General features: G+C 36.7%; 1 protein-coding gene across 2 annotated transcripts in view; it reads right to left on the reverse strand.

The window, feature by feature from the left end:
- The window catches only part of IQCK (IQ motif containing K), a 53,144-nt gene that overhangs the window by 34,097 nt on the left and 234 nt on the right, over window positions 1-18,813 (reverse strand). Inside the window, exons 1-7 of one of the 2 annotated variants that reach the window (XM_027683975.1) lie at window positions 18,414-18,499; window positions 17,619-17,674; window positions 17,136-17,274; window positions 15,698-15,795; window positions 10,365-10,417; window positions 10,178-10,255; window positions 1,400-1,484 (exon numbers count right to left, since the gene is read on the reverse strand). In XM_027683975.1, the coding sequence (XP_027539776.1) occupies window positions 1,400-1,484; window positions 10,178-10,255; window positions 10,365-10,417; window positions 15,698-15,795; window positions 17,136-17,238 (417 nt within the window). In that variant the 5' untranslated portion in view covers window positions 17,239-17,274; window positions 17,619-17,674; window positions 18,414-18,499. Of the gene's footprint in view, window positions 1-1,399; window positions 1,485-10,177; window positions 10,256-10,364; window positions 10,418-15,697; window positions 15,796-17,135; window positions 17,275-17,618; window positions 17,675-18,413; window positions 18,500-18,813 lie in introns of those variants that run through there. The other variant, XM_027683976.1, reaches the window with a different exon arrangement.

Below are 18,813 nucleotides of genomic sequence, written 5' to 3' on the forward strand. Positions count from 1 at the left end.
ATTTTTTTCATCTCGAATAAGAAAAACATTAGCAGGTAATTTTATAGTCTGAGTTATTTTTTATGTCTCCTACCTTTTACAGCTAGGGTTTCTCTCTCATTTCTGGGAACTGGTTTAGAATGATAAATACTAACTAGTGTGAAAATTCTGGAGTTAATCTGTACAGCAAGGGAGAATCGTGCCCTTCACAAGCTTTTATAGAAGCACAAAGTATCTGAGCAACCTTGCACTGTTCAGCAAACATAACTGTTATTGGATAATGGTTGCCTTTGCAATACTCCTCTGTAAGGATGCCTGCAGGGATACTGTCTGGCCTAATTAATGTTAGTGTCAATGCCATCTCTGTTTAAAAAAGAAAAATAAAGGAAAACTAACAACAGAAAGCGCTGCAAAAATCAATCAGTCAAGATCATTTTGAGGTATTTCATCATCTTTGGCTGCACAGCACATTATAGGAGCCACTTATATATTTGTGCTTGTTAAAAATAGTAAAAAAGAACTTACCAGAGAGTGTTTTATACTGATTGTTATTTAAAGAACACCTGACATCCAGAAATGTCTCACTGTCCATCACAACAAAATTGCTGCTATATCTGGGGGCTATTTAGAAGGTTAAATTTTGACAAAGGAAGCAAAGACATTTCTTCATCACCAAAGTCACCTGAATTTCAAGTCCATTTATTTCCAAGGCATGAAACTTTTTAAAAAAAAATATTTGACAGAATTTGTTCAGGATTTTCAAAATAATTCATTTAGCATCCTAGGGTTTGCATGGCTGTTACCCTCCAAAATAATAGTATTGGACAATTGTCTTTATTTTATGCTCCTTGCTTTCCCCCCTTAAACTGGGGATTGCATTAGTGTTGTATTACTAGTATGTCTTACAACATCTGCTAACCATTTTGTTTTCCCTTTCCTGGAATAAAAGCCTTCACACCTCTCTTAGATCTCCTGTCTCATTCTTGGTCTCAATTTTTTGTTCCTGTATGCTCGGACAGAACATACAGACCTCACCAATCCTCCTTGTGCATCTCCACCCTCACTCACTCACAGATCCCTGCATGAAGCAAAATAAGATTCCATCCTTTAGCAAGTAGCCAGAGCAACTTTAAATTTAAAACAGAAAATGGTTCACTGTTAATCGTACTTTTGAAAATCCAATTTCTGTGGATTTTCTGTTGTTGAGGAAAACACTGAGATTACATCAGCATAAATGCCTGTGAAAAAAACTGTAGTCACTAGGCATAAGGCAGAGCAACATCCAAAGCCAATGAACCATAGGGGTCTCAGCAGCTATTTATAGTATCCCCTACTTAAAATTTATGTAAGGATTTTCCCTGGGGCCTTCACAGTCCTACAGTTTTCAACATCAAGCAAAATAATTATAGATTACTCTTACCCGATAACCTCTCCAGAAGGACTGAATTATTATGCTTGCTTCTTCTTCTGATAGAAGCAGAGACAGAGGAATTGGTGGCCTAGGACTTAAAAAAAGATATTTTTTTGTAAGCAGACAGCCTGTAAATGTAAAATACTTTCTTCCCTAACAGTCTATTTTATCAAAAAGATAAATGCTGCTTAGGAGCTTGAAAGGTACAATTTCTTGTTGTCCTGAAAATAAAACGTGCAAAGAATATCTCCTTTACAAATATACTGTTATATACACTGCAATAATTTCTTCTTAAAACAGTAATATACAAATGGCACATCAAGCACAATAATCTTTCTTATTCTTTTACAGGGATTTCAAATTCCCACTATTATGGTAAGGTTTGAGGTGGCAGTAGGAGGGGAATAAGAGAAGGAGTGTGCCATTTGTAAAGCAGAGGAGGTTTTAGTGTGCATGCAACAATTAACAGACTTTTAGTGCATTAATTTACATTATGATGTCCCTAAATTAAAACATACTGAAAAAAGTAACGTTTACCATATCTGTGTAGCATGAACTCATGTTTAGAAATGTCTAAACAAGTTCCTAAAATGCTAAAAATTTACTTTTGATAGCATATACACATTGTTTGGTGATAAAAGAAAGTAATACATATGTACAACCATTCTCAGCCAAAATATGCCATAGTTTGAAAGCATGTTTGGTGGTTCTGTTACTACCAATTTTAATGGGAAGCAAAGCAGTAAATAAATTCAGCCATCACTAACAAAAACTGAAAAGACTGTATGAAATCTTGCTTCCCAAAAGCCATTTTCTGTGGGTGTTGATTTATTGCTCACACACAATGATCAAAAAGCATCCAGTGGAAAGGACAAAACAAAATTCATTTATATACTTCCTTTCATAATAAATGTCATTTAAACCTAATGAACTATAGGGCAATAATGCTGCAACTCATGAAAATCCCAGTAACGAAGAGTAGCCTTGGCACAGTGTTAGAAGGGCTGCCAAGGACCTCGCCCTACATGGGAAACAGGCTGAACACAGCCTGGACTTGGAAAACCACAACATTATGAATTTTGATGCAGCAACCACCTATAGACACATGCAGCCCATGCAGGAACATTATCTATGGTATTTATACTCTAAAGACACATATACTGCAAAACTCATTCATTGACAAGCTATTTCTTTTATGCAGTGTTACATTTTCTGGCTAAAACACAGCAATTTCCTTTGGAAATTTATTTTACAGTATATTACAGCTCAAGCTAATAGGCTTGACAGCTTACATTTTCTTTTCACTTAATTTCATTCATATTAGTCTCTGCCCTAGTAAGCTTCCTATGCTCTCTGACATCTTTCTCTCAGGGCTTGTCTTCACTGCAGGAGCGTTTCAACTTAGAGCACAATCTTACCTCTTATCTAATGCTACACTGACTGCACCATTTTAGTCTGTGTACTCAGCTAAATTGGTCTCATCATCATGTCAGCTGGGTTTTGGCCTACATTTATTTTAATGTGAAATAAAACCTTGGTCTGTTTGGAAAAATGGAAATAAGACAAAAATAAGGAACGGTCTCTCCATTAAGCTAAACAGTCTGAGCCCTGTGAATGTTAATTAGCATTTCTCCTGCTCAGGGGAAATCATAAGTGCTGGACAAGCAAGGCTCCCTGAGCTAACGGCTTCTTATAATCAGACTTAAAGTTCTGAAGTTGAACTGTGCTGGTTTCCCTGATAGGCTTTCATCCTCTGTTCTATTTTTGATCTTTTTGAAACCCAAAACTTAGAGTGGGAAAATCACAGGAAGACCTACATATTTTACAGCAGTTATATCAAAGCCATTGAACTTCTCTGAGAATGAGTACATCTCCAAAGAACAACTTGAGATTTCTCCTAGCCTGCAAGGTCAACTCGAGCATTTCTTTTCTTTCATTTTCAAATTATAAAAATGTCTAATTTATAATCCAACACTGAAGCCATGCCAGGTCCAGTTTTGTCGGAGAGAAAATACGCAATTGGCTGTGGGTCAAATAAAAATAGAATCTGAGCAGAGGCAATTACCCCTCAGCAGTGAACTAGGAAAAGAGAGAGGATGTCATTCGTGGCAGAAGACAGCTGTATGCCTCCAAGAAGATTAGAGCTGACAGTACAATGTACACCAACTATATTCTCCTTATTTAGTCTTTGATTATGCATGATCTTAAAAGCCCACACTTTAAACATATCAATATCTATTTTGACACATATACATTGTTTAACGTAAGCTACACCCATAAAAGAGCATCAGTAAAATGATTTTTCTTAAGTATTTTATTTTACCAAATCTCAATAAAGCAGACACTGCCCAGAGGAAAGTTAAATTCCAGAAACAAGTTTTTTGCATTCTGAGCAAACTTGTACAGATCCTGATTATGTGATATAACATTATGCAAGTGGAATTTGGCACCCAGAGGATACAAAACAGACTTGCAATAAATAAATGTACGAGGTAACCTCTGGGGGTTCACAGGCACACTGATGGACTGAATACATCAGTGTTTCTACGCAGTAATGCCCAGAAACCCCAATTGTCTCTAAGTTCCCAATCTGTCATACAGATTCCTTCCTTGACAAGAAATCTAAGAAAAAATTTAATCAAGAAAATTTTCGGTATATATAATTCAGGATTTTGTAATTGCTCTTTTTATTCCAATCTGTTCCCTAATAGTAACAGACAAAGAAATTTAACTACCAGCCTTACAGCCTGTAGGACCACTGTGCTACAGAGAGCATCAGTGCCTGGGGCTCATGGTGTGCAGGTGAGAGTGGAACAGCCAGGGGCAGTCACTGAATGATCAGGGCTTCTCTCTGCTTCAGAAAGCTCATCTCTAGAAACACTGAAGCAACCCTAAGGAAAAGGTTCAGGCCTCCTAAGTTTCAGTATGACAGTCACGGCCATATTAAACACCCACATTCACTTCACCTTTGGTTTGACTGTGATAGTTATTGTTCTTAACATTTATATCATGTATGAACACAGGCAATGACAGAGTCACTGCAAAATTCATAATCTAAAAGAACAGGCCAAAGAATAGGGATAAATATTAGACATGCAAGTAAATGACCCTGGTGATCTGCATAACTCTTAAAAAAAAAAAGGGGTTTCTGAGAAAGTCTTTGGTCTGGGAACTACTCCAAAAATTCACATGCTGGTCTGAATAAACTAAAAAAAGTGGAAATTTGTCAAAGTAGTTCTCTTTTATATTTTCAGTATTTCTTATTCTTACTTAGATGTTCTAGCAATACTACAGCAACACTTGCCTCATTAAGCCTTTCTTCTTACACACCTATCCAGAGTTGCAAACGTGTGCAACAACGAAAAACTATTGTTTTGATTCAAAACAAATGTCTCAACAATCTCTGCTTATAAATACTATTAAGATCATTTACCCAAAAAGCAGGAAAAAGATTGTTCATAAGCAATCAGACACTGAAGTACAGATTTATCTGACCTGGTATTTAAAATCAATTAGATATATTAATTAAATATTACACTTGCACTGCATGAGTCTCACAGGTTTACAGGGAAATATTCCCCACAGATACTTGACAAAAATACCCTGGAGCATTTTCACAGGTCAAACTGAGTGTGAACTGAGACCTTTCTTTGTAACATTTTCAGTATTAATACAATTATTCCACAGTCAGAAAGAAATTACTGGTTTGCTTTTGCAGCAAGCTAAATGCACTAGAACAAGATTATTAGTATTTGAAGAAAAAATCCCTACAGTATAAAAGAAAACATTTTAGTGCATTTTATGGAGGGTACATTTTTGAAAGGTTGTAAATGTGGGAATAACCAAATTTAATCTCCTTAAAAGAGGGATTGCATTTGAGTAGACATTTTTAAGTGTGACTCCTGCTAGTTATCAGGAGTCTGAACTCTTCTGCTCTACCACCTCCTCCAAATAAAGCTCCTTGATACTGATAATAATGAATTGAAGAATTAAAAAATATATTAAATCCATTTGAGAGTATTATCAAAGTGGCCATAGTCATAATATGCATTCAACTGTTAACACATACAAACTATTTATATACTTACTTATCTATTTATAATGAAGAAAAGACATGATAAAAAGAAAAGACGGTGTGGAACTAATGTGAGAAAGTCATTATGTGTGGAGGCAGAGTCATGTAATGGACAGGAGGCTGAGGCAGAACAGGTGACTGGCAACAAGAATGTGAGAGGAATTAGAGGAAGCACAGCAAGAAGTCTTAGTAGTGAGAACAAGCCAAAAAATAGCAGTGCAAGAATCTTTTGTCTCAAGCTCTGTCTGGAAGTTATAGTGACTTTCTTGCCTCTTAATATGGTCTCTCCTTGGGGAGGACTTACCATTTTAATGCTAAAACTCAGCTCTCCTGTGCTTGCATACTTGCTACGTGTTTTGAAAGTCACAATGTGTCACCTCACGTTTTCTGTCTTGGAGGACCAATATTTATGTAGTTTGAAAGAGCGTTCTTGGTCCTGGACTGAAGGAAATTAAACCTGGACCTATTCCAAAGGCCACTCATGTCGAAGGGAAAATTTCCATCTCTGTTTGTGTACTTTAGATCAAACTTCATATCCTGAAAACATGAAAAACTAACAACAGCAAAAATATCCTCCTCTTAGTGCTCTAAAGCAACATTTGGAGAATGTCACAAAGCACTAATACATCTTCAGTTTTCTAATTGCCATTTGGACAATCTTTACATAAATTAAGGCACGTTTCAACAAGGCATCGGGAGTTATTTCATGAAACCTTCAACTCCATAAAGCACCATTAAAAAATATAAATATTTCATACAGAAACTTTGTGCAATTTTTCAACACACAGTTTTTAAGTAAAAAATTTCTCCTTTGTTAACTTGAATTCTGCCACAGTACTGGAATGGCAATTTTTTACTTGGAAACACATAGAATAACACCCATATAGATGTATTTGTTGGACTTTTCTATTACTACAAATAAATCAGCTGTCCCTACCCCCGAAAATATTAAAGAAATTATTATTCAGTTATTAAGGAAAATGAAAGAAAAAAACATAATGCAAATCAAATATACTCCAAACATGGCTGTTTTAGAGATAACCCAATGAAATATTGCAGTGTGCAGAAAGCAAAGCCTGTAGAAACTGGGCATATTATGGAAAGAAAAAAAATCAGTCACCCGTGCAAAATTACCCCTATTGGCCATCTGAGAACTGACAATGAAGTCAACTGTAAAGGCAGCTGAGACCAGCAGACTTCACCTAATTAAAATATTTGGAGGAGGGAGAAAACAATAATCACTGTATATATATATGCATATGCAGATATTTGACAAAAAGCCACTAGTTCAGATTTAGTAATCATTTAGAGACATATATATCTTGGCTGCCCACTTCACTAAAGCCATGATAAATTTAGTTGCTCTGTATCTGCACCCTTGTTTTGGTACACATAGATAAATTAAACCTGGAAATGTGTCTTTCTGAACTGAGTAACAAGTAAAGACCTCTAATTAAAAAAAAAAGAGAGAAGATGCAGATTAAAAAAATCTTGTGAATTACTTTTTATCTGATCTTCAACAGCCAGGAAAATACTTATGCTTATTCCTAACCTAGATCCATATGTCACCGTCTCTGATTGAATCTATGGGTCAAAAGTGAACTTGAACAATGCTGTCAATATTATTAAATTAATGTGACAGACTTTTATACCTGTTTTTCAGAGCAGTGGAACTATTTTTTATTGGTTTCTTCGTGTTTCTTTCATTAATATGCTAAAGAAGGTTGTGCAATGACACTGCCATGGTACTCAGACTACTTCTGCCAGAAAAGTAAAACTGCAGGGGGATCAGAGCATAAACAGAGCTCCCTCTCTTTCCCTGTCCCTGATTCAGTACACAGAGCTTGGTTACTTGTGATTGAGCTTCACTGCTCTTCAACCAGAAACACCACTGGAAAATGCTGACAAAAGGGAACCGTGTTGCTCATTAGCAAATTTATACAAGTACAAAACATTCACAGCTCTAATTCCACTTCCTTTACTTGATTCTATCAGCAGCCCTCAATGTAGGAACAGGTACATCAGTCGGTATCTCAGCAAGTTCCCAAGCCCTTGTGTTGGTCTCTTGTTCCAACTCCAGTTTCCTGCCCTCTGAAAGGTCCAGCTGTGCTTTAAGGCAACAGAAACGTTTTGTGTTCTCCTGGCTGTGATATGTAGGTTACCAGTCAGTGTTGAGGCTGCTCCTTCTATTGCTTTTGAAATTTGCTTCGGGAATTGAAGATTCCCAAGGGATATAATATTTTGCCAGTGCTACTGGTAACAGAGAACCCAGAAGAAGACAAGGTAACTATACTGAAGCTTTATTTACTGATGTCATAGCAATTGCTATAAACACTAAAGCTGGAAATAAATTCAAATTCTACAAGCTTCTTCACCTACAATAACCAGCTTTAGAAGTACAACATTTGCATTTAAAATTCTGGGAACCAATGCAGCATTTAGGTCTCCTTATAAAGGAAAAGTAGGCTGCAAGATCTCATTTAGAAGCACATCTTACAGAGAATGAGGCTCATAAGACTGTGGCTTTCACTATTCTTTAAAAAAAAATTGGGCTTCAAAGAAGAAACTGGAGGCACTGGAGGAGAGCCAAAAAAGTCATACTCAAGTATGGAATACATTAAAAAAAGCTGGATCTCTTATAGAACAAAAAATTATCCCTCTGGGGTTTTTTTGTTTTGCTGGGTTTTGTTGTTTTGGGGTTTTTTTCAAGCATTAAGACTGCTTTGCACTGATAAACCTATCTAAACAGTTGGTATAAGGATGTTTCCCATCAAAATTTGACCAGCACTTTTTAGCATATTGTCTCTTGTATATTCTTAATCCTGTTGAAAAACTGAAAACTCCTTTAAAAATAGAAATGGAGATGACAATAATCAGTTACATTTTAAGTGTGATATTTGGAAGGATATAATCGTAAACTATTTAGGACATATCCAGAAGGACATAATAATAAATTCTCTCATTTTTATTCGTATTTAATATTGCAGTCTTTCACTTTGCTCTAATAATGCTTTCTTCATAAGCAGTATTTGTTAAATCTGTAGTGTTAAGGGTAGTCCACAAAAAGTTCCTATTTAATAATAATTTTAATAATTATTATTTTAAGGGTCTACTTGTTTAGAGGATTTAAGATCAAGTGTATCAACTTAAGGAGGACTTTGACACTCCAGTGTCCTTGTGGAGCTGTCACTACATTATTTAGGAGCACCACTACTAACAGAAGCTATGAGTCATTCAGGCTGTGATTCCACAGTGAATTTCTCTTGTTGGCAAAGCTGACTTAAGCAATTCCTGCCACCACCTCTATATCTTAGCAGCTCATTTGTTCTCTTCACCTTGCCCCAAGCCCTTCATTTTAATCCTTTGTTTGTGCCAATACACAGGTTTGTCACTCTCCAAGGTGAAGCAGATTGGAGAAATTATCTGTGTTTTAAATAGCTACACAAACTCTCCTCACACATTTTGGCAGAGAGATTCCTAACTCAGAGTAGGTCCCTGATCAGAATAACCAAGCACCCTACCAAACAGACAAGGTGATATCAGGTTGCCTACAAGCAGGTTGGGATGAAGAACAGGAGAGAGCAGGGAACCATTTCAGTCAGCTTTACTTCCAAGAGAAACGTTTGTAAAACTGTGACCTTGGACATCTTAGGGACAAATATCCATCCTCACATATCAGGGGTGTCCAAACTGCCTTACTAAGGGACAGCTCTTCAGTATGCTTAAGAAATGAGTTCGACAACCTCACTGCAGTTCATGGTCACTTTCCAAAGGACAGAATTCACTGCCTTAAATGGGAACCTCGTTGCCAAGAACTTGTTGCCTTGTTGGACAAGGAGACAGATGTGTCCCACCAGTGGTAGGTTCCAACAACAGTGCGTGGTACCTGAAGGTATCGGGGTTGAGATGAAATGGGTCATTCTGCAGAGGTGTTCATCTCTTACTGCAGAAACTTCCTACACGAGTCTGACACACGACCACCTCTTGGGTAGTCAAACTTAACTATTTTGACACAATCTCCAGCTTGGCCCCAAAGACAGATCTCTACGTTTTCAATGACTACCAATCTAGACCCCAATTAAGTTTAAAATCTGAGCTCTGTAATTTTCTTATTCCCTCACTGTGGACTATGACTTTACTTTTCTCACACAGCAGCTATATTTTAAAACTACATGCAGTCTCAAGTACAGTAACATTTCTTTCAAAACCACTATGCAGCTTGGTTCTACAGGAATAAATGACTGAGGCTGCCAAAACAAGTGTTCATTTCTCAGATACAAAGTCATAAACGTCTGCAGAAATGCATCCTGACACCAAGGATTATTACAGTTATTTTTAAAACAGCTGCCTACAGCTAAAGGAATAATTTCTTGATAATATCCTCAAAGATTTCCACAGTAGGAAGCAGTGATGAAAACACTGCTTTGCTCATTAGTACAAAGATATTCATAATACTACCAGACTATTCAAATGTCCTGCACTTTACAATTAAAATGTCTAGGAATTCTAAACCAATTTCTCTGTGAACAGTTCTGGTACAAAATACCTTGTAAGTAATACCTGAGCAAGTTAGAAAGCATCACATAGTTCCGTGTTGCACACAATAAAGGGCATTTTGAGGGCACAGTTGCAACAGGTTGAAGCTCTATGACTTTTTTGGAATGGCAGGGGTGAAAGGAGAAAAGGTTACTCTGAGTACTGCAATAACTTACTGGTCCTTAAGCCAGTCCTTAACAAAAGGAATGGAAAAGAATTCTGTGAATGACTCATCTTTCCTCCTTGGGTTCATGCTAAAACAAAAAGGAAAACAACTCAATTTAAATTTCAGCTATTCGATTTGAAAATTAATGCCTTTGAATCATTGAGTATAATTAATAGTAAAAACCATGATTAACTTACTTGTATAACCACTCAGTTAGGAAATCAGAGGCAATAAATTTGGTTCTTCTTCCCTAAAGATAGAAGATAGTTTCAAATTATTTATTATCTTTGGATTGGTCATATGTTTTTACTACTGGAGAGGAACAGAAGCTAAATTGACTGCTTTTATTAAATAAAATATACAGTCCATTACTCTGTCTACTTTAATATTGCTACTGCCAACAGTCAGTGGCTCTGCCAAAATTTTAGACATTTTGTGGAATGCTTTCAAGTCAAGACAAACTATGAGTGAGAAAATTCTACATATATTATCTTGATATTTGCTGCAGTATATCTAGAACAAATATCTCTAAATGGTGTTCTTTCTAAGTGGTTTTCTCATTATGAGGAAGTTAACAGAACTGATTCATATATGAGAATATGTTGTCAATTACTTGCCATTTTGCTCAAGGTTTTATTATCATACTTAAAATTCTTCATTTCCTCCAAGACACAGAAGGAACATTGATTGGATATTGTTTCCTCCTGCATGGAACCAGCTTGAAGGCATTGTGAATACTGAAGACACACACAAACAGGGTATTGTATGGCTGCTCAGGCAAAAATCATGTCGTGTGGTCCAGAAAGGAAGGCAAAATCAAAGGAAGGGATATGTCTGTCCACAACCACAGATACCATGAACACTACAGAGAATCAGGTAAAACATTCAAAACCTGGAGCTTCAGAGCAAAACATTTGTGCCCTTTGCTCCCAGTTCTAAATCTCCACCAAAAAAAGAGAATTTTGCAAAATGCTTTGCAGCAGGTTCTCCTTGGGGACTCATGCAGCCAGTACCTGTTCAGCTGGACAGCCAGCTGTCCAAAGCATGAATTTGGGTAAATACACAATGGATTAGGACCCTCCTTTTCTTAAGGATTTCCTCTCCTGAAATGAATGTATAAATGAGTACAGACTGAATGTATAAATGAATACAGGTGCTCATTCTGTTTATCACAAACCAGAGGAACCACGATGTGGAGAATATAATGTAGACTTCTGGTTGGAAAAACAGGAGAGCTTGACTGGTATCTTTGGAACAGCTCTTGCACAAGTTGTGTTATGGATGTACAGTCACTGAGTGAACACTGAGAGAATTCAGCCCCTGCACACCAGAGACACCAATCACAATAGCAGCCACTGAGCTTAGAGAAGGTTGAGCTCTCATCCAGAAGGTAACACTTACCCTGCCAAACAGGAGATTCAACTGCAATTACGACTTCTTAGAACTATTCACACTGGTTAAACACATTTGTGAAATTGCTAAATGTCAAAAAGAGGCTGAAGTCTTGACTAAAATGTAAGAAATAAAGATACTACTACTACTTGCTAAGAAAAACACAGTAAATATGTAATTGAAAATTTAATGCACGAAGAATGACTTTATTCTATGCATTATCCTCACCATCTGTGTTTCCCCCGGTGCTGCAAGAATAGGATGCAAAAAGGACTGGGGGATGGGAATAGAGAGGCAAGAAAAAAAGTGCTCTACATAGAATAACTCTTTCAGTTCAGGGTTTTGTCATAATTTGGGGGTCAGCCACAGGTGAAGTGGAAGAAGAACATTCCGTGAGGTGCTGACTGTGCAGTGAGGAATACAGGGCAGTCATGGAGCTGGGGATGACAAGTGGGAAGTTTAGAGCCAGACTGCAGGGCATTCCCACATGATACCCAGGAAAGCTTTTACTTTTCTAAGTGTATCTTACCCTTGGAAGACACACAGTCTGACTCCCACAGAAAAGAAAGAGACCATCACTGCAGAGCTTTCTATAGGTCACTTCACATGGTAAATGGACAAATTTGGACTTGAACAGAATCTGTAAACAAATAGCACAGTCTGATCATCACTGTACAGATATTCTCATTCACAGTATGAAACTGGGTCCCATTCCTTAGTGAATTGTTTCAGAGAATAAATTCTACACTTTGACAATGAAATTCAATTTAATCTAGCAGTTGTAATTTAATCTGTTTTAAGTAAATTGCTTTTCCTTTGCAATGGCAAAAAATGATCAGAACAGGCTTGTCAAAACAGCCATCACCAAAGGAATCAAATTCATCTTGTTTTATCCTTGTTAGAGGCAGTGAACTTATCAGGGAGGAATTCAGTCAAGCTCAATATTTTTTTATTTTGTTATTTTTTTGCCAGGAAACAGTTTATTTTGCTAGCAAATTAAATTGTTAGTTGCACAGCAGTCAACATTTATAAAGGGAAAAAATTACATAAATTGACCTGCCTTTGACACATTCCTCCTATGTGCTGCATGAATCAAGATAAACACAGGAAATATCTGCACAATGTGCATTGTTAACCTGCAGATGTGTTTATAAACTACTTATATTCGGAATTCATTTTCCACTTTTCAGTTTAAATGTTATGGGCTTGGTAATAATCATGAAAAATACTGGTGATCAGAAGATGGCAAAGTCATTAGGAAACCTTTTTCCATTCCCTTTCCCTGATGTATCACACTTTAAAATATAATATATTCCATTACAGAGTCTGATACAGCATCCTCCTTCAGTAGGATAGCTTACTAAAAAGAAAAGTCAGAGTTATGCTAATAAAAACATCCATACATTGTTCAGTTTTAATGCTGAAAAATGAATGCATTAGTCAGTTCTCATGGGAGAAAAGATTTAAGAAAATAGTCTTTCCCCTGGAGGCATTTGACAGCAGAGAGGATAAAGCACAGGAGAACTCATGGTAGGGGAAAAAAAAATCAGTGAGGGAATACACTGGGCAACCTAACAGGTTTCTTTCATCTCTGCTTTAAAAACGAAGCTTCTGCAGACTATTCTCATATTTCTGGCAGTTTGAAGTCTGCACATCTATCTAGCAGCTGGTGGGTTTTCTAGGTTTTTTGCTTTTCAGATTTTTCATATGCATTACATAATGCAAGAGAACCTATTTTGAATGAACTGTTTAAATTGTTATGTTTCTATATCACCTTCCAAAGAAGATGTTGCAGATTTCTTTCCTACACAAATCACTACTTCCAGCAGAACTGTCTCCCTTTCCTGACTTTCCCATGCGATTACAATTCTTCCTCTCCAGACATGGATGCATCTTTTCTGGTCTCTTCCTTGAACTCCTCTGTTGGTTCCATGATCTGACCTCGCTTACCACAGTTTCAATTACTCAACAACTCTCCTACTTAATTTTTCATTCTCTTCTCATTCATCTTAATTTCCTTTCAAAACATGAAAACTTTCAGTCCTTCTCATCAAAATCCCACTCTTCATTCTCCCTCACAATTTCCTCTCTCTTCTCCCAGGCTCATTCAACGTTAACTGCAGTCAGTTTGATTATTCCTCCCTTTCTTCCAGTGCTTCTTTCATTAATCTTGCAATGGTTTATTCTGTACAACTGCCCTTTATAGGCTTTAATGACTCATGTCTAGCCAAAAGTCAAACCCAGTATTCTCATCCTTCATGATTTCAGTCAGCTTAATCACAATTAATCTTGTTCCTCTCCCGTTCTCTCACGAATTGCACGAATCTTTCAAATGTTTGTTCTCCTCCTGTTTTTGAAGCTATTTTCCGGTGTGTTTATCACAAGATCCTTTCTCCCTGTTTCTGCTTTGCTCTGGGTTTCTAAGGACTCTGGTTTTGATCCTAAAAATCAGTTCAAGTTATTTCATGAACTATTTTGATACAAATTATAGCATGGGGGGGTTTTTCTCCAATTTCATATGGATAAATACATTCTTATGAAACAAAAGTATAAATAGAAGTCACGTATTTAGGTCAGATAAGGAAACAGAATGTCCAAGTACAAGCACCTGGACAGCAATGGAAAAGAACACAAATATTCAGTTATATGGCAAGCATAAAGAGCTATTGTTTTACTAGTTATTGTTCAAAAGGAGGAAGAAATGATGTCACAGTGGAAAACTATCATTCGACATAAGCTTCCTTTCCCTAAACTTGGTTCCCCAACATCAGAGCATCTCTTCAGATAAGTGTCTTTTCTATAAGCTATACACATTTTTATGAAGATTCTATAGATTAGAAAGTAATTACTTTTATTAGTTTGCTGTAAAGCAACACACAGACCCATACAAAATCCATTTTCAGAACACATACTTTCTAACATATACACCACTGCAAAACTTCTCAGATTAAAAATAGACAAAGTAACCTTAAATTTGTTTCGAGTTTAAAATATTTCTAAGGATTTTAATATTTTTGTATTAAGTGTTGGTTTATTGGCTCCAGAAATAGGTAACATCTATCAAAGACTGTATTTTAAATCAGCTGCAGAGCATGTCTTTTTCCTGTTAAAGGACACATGCTTCCTTTAAAAAAAAAAATCAATACAGATTTCATGAAAAGTGTGATGAATAATATATATGCACAACCTGTTCTTGGCCAGGTAATGTAAATGTGGTGGCAGGAATGACAGACAGAGATGTCATGTAAATGAACCATTTTCCTATTTCGCCTGTATTAATCAGAGTTTATAAATGTATATACACACACCTGTAAATCAGTTTATAGACACACACAAATTTTGAGAAAACGGAGAAAACTTTGAAATAACTGTTATTAAATGTACAGATTTGGATTTGAAATTCAAGTAGCCATGGCTGGAGAAAAAAGCAGAAATTATGGAAGACCCCACAACTCCCAGTACCTAAGCTGTTGCTTGGGGTCTGTGAGTCAGGCTGTGGTGATACAATGAGCTTTATTTTGCACCAGTTCTAGAGGGTTTTTAAGCATTGCCAATATACCACCAGGAATGTCTCTCTAGATATGCCTACAGACACATACACTGAAAACAAATTTATAAAAGTATATGTAGCAAACAATTAGTTTTTTAAATGTACACTTTTATAAGCTCATTAATGCTAAATACCCTGTTTTCCAATTAAATGGAACTTACACAGAATGTTGAAAAGCTAAAATAGAAAATTTATCTCTATTAAGATGCCAGGCCAGCAAAAATAATTGAACCACGAAGTACGAATCAAGTTCTGTACATCACCCTCAAATGAGTGATGTGTATTAATCTGAGAGGAAGCCTGTTTCTCTAAAATATAACACTCTTTAGGCTAGATACAAATGGATATTTAAGGAGGATTTGTTGGGAGCTAGAGATCATCATAATGATCAAGTGTATGTAGTATGCAATCTGTTCTGAATTACTGGAGAAAACAACATTTAAAACCAGGTCCAAAATAACTTATTATATGTTATATCATATAATTGTGGTTGGTTTTCTTGCAAAAGACCAAATTTAAAAAATACTTCCCATGAAATAAAGGCTGTAACTTCCTGCCAATGATTTGAACCAAAAACTACAAACTAACCTCAAAACATTTTTCTTTCTCTGCTTCATGCAGAAGTTCAGCCAGTCCAGGTAAGAGTACTGGAAATATGTAGAACTCTAAGTATTCTCGTGGAGAACCTGAGCAAAACAGGACAGACTTCACTTACAGGTAAGCACTTCGATTTTACAAAAAGACAATTATTAGAAATCATAACCTCAGTACCAGTCATTTTATCAATATCATCACAGCTTGCACTTAACAGATTTGTTCAGCTCAGATACAGCCACTGATCTGTCTTCACTTCTCTTCAGCCAAGACAACATAAACTTGAGCAAATTTCAACCTAAAGATGCACCAACAGTGCAGACTCAGGGCACCTCAGAGATGTCAGACTTAGTTTTAAAGGAGTAAACTCAGACACCAGAAGCAGTTTAGTCACAGAAATGAAAAGTAATGTGGACTAATTTGCCCTGACAGGAGGAAGTTAGCCTGTGCTGAACTCAGTGCTGTTACAGCCAGATCACTTTTGGTATCTCATGCCCTTTACAATCTGCATTATCAGAGTTGGTCATAAAACTGAATTTTTAGACAGAGGAGAAAACAAAGGTTGTATTTCAGTGGTGCTGTGATTTCTTTGTCATAATTACTTCTTACTTGCCACATGCTTCAGAAATTTCAACGTGACTCCATATATCCAATTTTTCCCCTTTCTGAGGGCTGCCTGGGTTGGCATCTCTCCATTCAGGAATTATTCAGGTTTTGGTTTGGTCAGGAAAGATAAGTCACAGAAAGGTTCTCTTCTGGCAACACAGCTGAAATACTGAATGTATTCTCAGCTTTATATCTTTAATTGGTTTATATACTGCCAGAAAATGTTCATTATTGGAAGGACACTATTTATTTAAAAGCCCAGGGTAACACTGCTTCTGACTAGCACCAGGAATTCCTAATGAGCAAGAATGAATGGAAGAGAAGATGAAATGGAGGGCTAAAAGGCATAATAAAGACACACTGCTGCTTGGTAATTTTTATAAACTATAGAAATTGATAAAAGTGGAAGAACTAAACTCTAGAGCTGTTTCCATTCTCATTTGTAATCAGATGGGCAGAGTCATATTTTGACAGCAGTTTTCAAATTCAATTGTCTATTTAATCTATTGACCCTAGTTTTGCATTACTAAATTAGAGGAAGAAATGCCTGCCTTTCTCTGATTTAAATAGAAAGTCACTTATTCAGAAGAGCACAGAACTACCTCAGCCAGTCAGTGGTTTGTAATGCACCATTTGAAATTTCTGCCATTGACCAAGTGCCCAGGTTGGCTCCCTGTTTACACATCAGGGGCCTAAACATGCCAATTCCACGTAAGAAAAGGTACTGAAGCTGTTAACACTCTCCATTAAACAAATTACAAACCCTTGCCATATGCAAGAAAAATAATCACAACAGATAATATCAAGATAATATCCTCCTACTTACATGTTTTTGGGTCAGGTGGTTCTGGAGAGAAGGCTTCCTCGACTATGGGAAGCAACTGTTGGTCAACAGTATCAGCTGCAAGGGGAGAATTAAATTGTTCCATGTCTAATGGCTGCAATATTCCTGCTTCCAAAGACACCTGTTTAAGATAAATGTAACCTATCTAAATACTCCAACAGACTTTACAAAAATATGCAAACCAACTCAGCAGGAAAAATTATAAGGTCAATTAAAAATTATGGAACTATAACTTCTTATTCAAATATTAAATTATGTATTTTCTGAGTGCTACACAAGTTGTCTTAAATAAAAACAATTATTTGGACACTACATTTGTTGATTCAAAGAAGTTGTTTAAAAAAGGTAGTTTTGTTTTCATTTTATGAATGAGTCTACCATGTGGATACCTAATTTTCCCATTTAGTTACTTAACATCTTTTAAAATCAGCCCTATGCAGACTTTTTTTCTTGAAGTGTACTCACAGATTCTTGTTTTGATTCAGGAACATCTGGAAATTGAGGGTGTTCAGCTTCATACTCTAAAAGCAAAAAAAAAAAGTACATTTATCAGAAGACTTTAATTTAAAAACGTATTTATTTTCCTCCTAAACAAGTATTACTTTCTAAACCTACTTATTTGGGTTTGAAAGAACAAAAGTTAGTATACAATATATATTTGTTAAACATGAAATCTAATGTTTTAATACAAGTGAGAACTTTAGAGCCTCTTGTCTTGGCTGTAAGTCAAGTGCAAGGTTCTCAGTGATAAGAGCCCTTTATAGGGAAAAAAAATGTTACCAAAATAATAATTTAAAATATTTCAATGCAAGTAAAATGCAGACGCTTGTATGGAATTAACCATTGTTTTTAGTAGCAGACAATACTGCTTTTCACAGTGGATTTCTCTATAAGAAATTATGTCCCATGGTAAGTATTACTGTCTCCAATTTAAAAAAAAAAACAAAAACAAAAAAGAAAACAAAACACCCTCCCCAAAAAACCACCAAACATCACTAAAAAACCTAAAAGCAGTACATGACCCTCACAAATTACTGAGTGACTCAGAATAAGGAAATGGACTTGATATGAAAAAATTTACAGATTACACAATACAGAACACTCAGAGCCAAACCTAAGAGGTTCACTGTTCCACCACTATAATTAAGTTTACTGGCATCACCAAATCCATGCGTACTACAGACATCTTAGCCGAGTTATATTAGAAAAAATAACTTTATTCCCATATTTAAAATGTCTGCTTTAACACAAAATGCCTACTTTAGTAATTATAAAGCAGTAAGTGGAGAGAACCCTATTTGGGAAGTGCAGAACTACAGTGCTGCTCTCCCGACTTTCCAGTCTCAGTGCCCTCAGACTTTGGCAGAAGACCAAGACTTTCGCTGTTAGAACAGGGCTCTGAGAGCAGGAGTTTTGCGTTCTTTTAGCTTTTACAACAGCGCTAACACAGCCACCCCTCTGGTTCCCCAGGGCAATGCTCCAACCCCCTCACGGGACCAGCCTCAGAGCGCAGGGCGCCGGTCACCGCCGGGCGAACCAGAGGCCGCGACCGGATCAACGGGCCGGACGCCGCGGGAACACACCACGGGCACGTGGCCGCCACAAAACGGTGGCAATAAAAAGCAACACAACGCTCACGAGCGGAAAAGCTCGTGGGTCT

This window comes from Neopelma chrysocephalum, unplaced genomic scaffold (genome assembly GCF_003984885.1).
Source record: "Neopelma chrysocephalum unplaced genomic scaffold, ASM398488v2 Primary Assembly neopelma1_65, whole genome shotgun sequence".
NCBI lineage: Eukaryota > Metazoa > Chordata > Aves > Passeriformes > Pipridae > Neopelma > Neopelma chrysocephalum.